This window comes from Monosiga brevicollis, genomic scaffold, assembly GCF_000002865.3.
Source record: "Monosiga brevicollis MX1 MONBRscaffold_117 genomic scaffold, whole genome shotgun sequence".
NCBI classification, from domain to species: Eukaryota; class Choanoflagellata; order Craspedida; family Salpingoecidae; genus Monosiga; species Monosiga brevicollis.
This window is the reverse complement of record NW_001865138.1, coordinates 6,056-7,950: the sequence shown is the minus strand read 5'-3', so window position 1 is coordinate 7,950 and position 1,895 is coordinate 6,056. Positions and strand designations below refer to the sequence as shown.

The 1,895-nt window shown below is 53.5% G+C and overlaps 1 protein-coding gene across 1 annotated transcript; it reads right to left on the bottom strand.

The window, feature by feature from the left end:
- Nucleotides 1–85: 85 nt before the first annotated feature.
- MONBRDRAFT_30617 (uncharacterized protein) lies at nucleotides 86–1,766 on the bottom strand (the record flags this gene model as incomplete). Its single annotated transcript, XM_001751056.1, has 8 exons — nucleotides 86–211; nucleotides 364–439; nucleotides 516–579; nucleotides 700–792; nucleotides 1,013–1,064; nucleotides 1,187–1,259; nucleotides 1,309–1,531; nucleotides 1,662–1,766. Coding segments are annotated over 8 exons (812 nt in total), but the record flags the coding sequence as incomplete, so codon positions are not given.
- Between the last annotated feature and the right edge of the window lie 129 nt (nucleotides 1,767–1,895).

Here is a 1,895-nt window from a genome sequence, read left to right as displayed (position 1 = left end):
CTGTGTCTCGCTGCCCCCCTGCCCAGGAGCTATGAAAGTGAGCGGGCATCAACTCCAACAAAAAAGGCGTCGCCAGTGCACGCACTTCTGATGGCACAGAATCTCAGATCGATTGGGGGCATACGGGTGTCGGGTCGGGGCCAATTTTTCCCTCTTGTGCAGGCAAACAACACTGGTCGGGTTAATCGCTGTCGTCGTCCGAATCGTCTGCCTACAAGACAGATGCGCGGTACAGGTATTGAGTGCGGCAGGGCGGGTGCCATGATTTGTAAAAATGATAAAACATAAAAATAAAACCAAAAATGCAGGTCTCGAGATGCTGCCAACGACCAACGGACATCGCGATAAGTGCGGAGGACAGACTGGACGCTGCTAGCACGCGGATCCTCTTCAATGTCGCTCTTGAGTGCCCCAATTTGAGCCAACGACCATTCAACATCTGTAGCAAAGGCCTGGGTTGAGCAACGTGCGTTACGACCCCCAAAAGCCACGGTGCAAATCAATGGGGTTCGTACTTTCCAGGGTCATGCTTTCGCCACCAAAGATGGACGGGCCAACAAACTGCTTTTTCATGTCATCCTGCATGGATGGACAGATGGTACGCATGGGTTAGAGTGCGCAAAAGCGGCAGGAAGGAAGAAGCCGCGGTGCGTCTATCGGCAGGGAGGAAGAAGCCGCCGCGTTGTGGCTCAATCCAACCTCAAGGTATACAAAGATGGAGGGCAGGTTGCGGTCCGGATAGTTGGGGATGCAGTTTGTGCTGATGGACTGGACAAACTTGACGGTCGGAAACTAAAGGTTGTAGGTGCGTGCGCGCGTGAGGGGTGTTTCGAAGGCAAGGGTAAAGGGAAGTGTGGGAAGGCCACGCAAAGTGACATCTCCAGTCATTGTTCCGATCGCCAGCGTAGGATGTTTGGCTTGGAGGGCGCAAACATGGTGAGGCGCTTCTTTCAAGAAAGAGCCTCGCTCAAGCATGGTGGAGGCGTGGCGCCCAAAAAAACTTGCAATCTACCTTTTCTGCCAGCTGGCCCAGAATTTGTTGAAGCCGACGACACACCAGCAGGCTAGAGAGGCAGACCAACAACCAAACGCAAAAGAGAAGGTGAGAGTGGGAGGGCATAATGGGAGGGTGACTGGATGGGGTTGTGGGTGGACACGCGGCCGATGCGCAGCCCCCAAAGCTTACTCGGGTTTGTACAGATACACAATCACCCAAACACCCTTGCCGGCTTGATTCACCTCCTTGGTATATTCCTGAGCTATGATAGAGGCGCGCGATGAGCCATGCTGCATGATAAAGTCACGCACACTTGTCCAGGGTGCAGCGAGACAAAAGTTTACCAGAGATGTTGATCAGACTGCCAAAGTGACTGTGAGCATTGGCGTGCAGCTCAGCCATGCGCTTGCGACGATACTCTTCCAAAAAAGCATCATCCTCGTCATCTTCGAGCTCATCAAGCTCTTCCAAATTCAAAGACTCCATTGCACGCCCATCTTTGGCGGTCGGGACCTTGGCAGCCGCCTCCTCGGCCTGACACCATCGGATACAGCAAGCACACACACACACACACACACACACACACACACACGGTCAGCTGATAAGCACAATGCCCAACATGCTAGCAATCGACCTGCACCGCTCAAAAATCGCCGGGCCGCACCATGGCAATCAGATCATCCTCGGTGATTTCTGGCTCCTTGGGTGGCAAGATGCCCTTCTCGCGCAGGATATCATTCCACTGCGTATCCGCATTGGGGTCATCCATCCTGCCAGCTCGCCTTGGTGCACGCGCGCAAAATAAAAAAAGAGAGAGAGAGAGAGAGAGAGAGAGAGAGAGAGAGAGAGAGAGAGAGAGAGAGAGAGAGAGAGAGAGAGAGAGAGAGAGAGAAAAGAT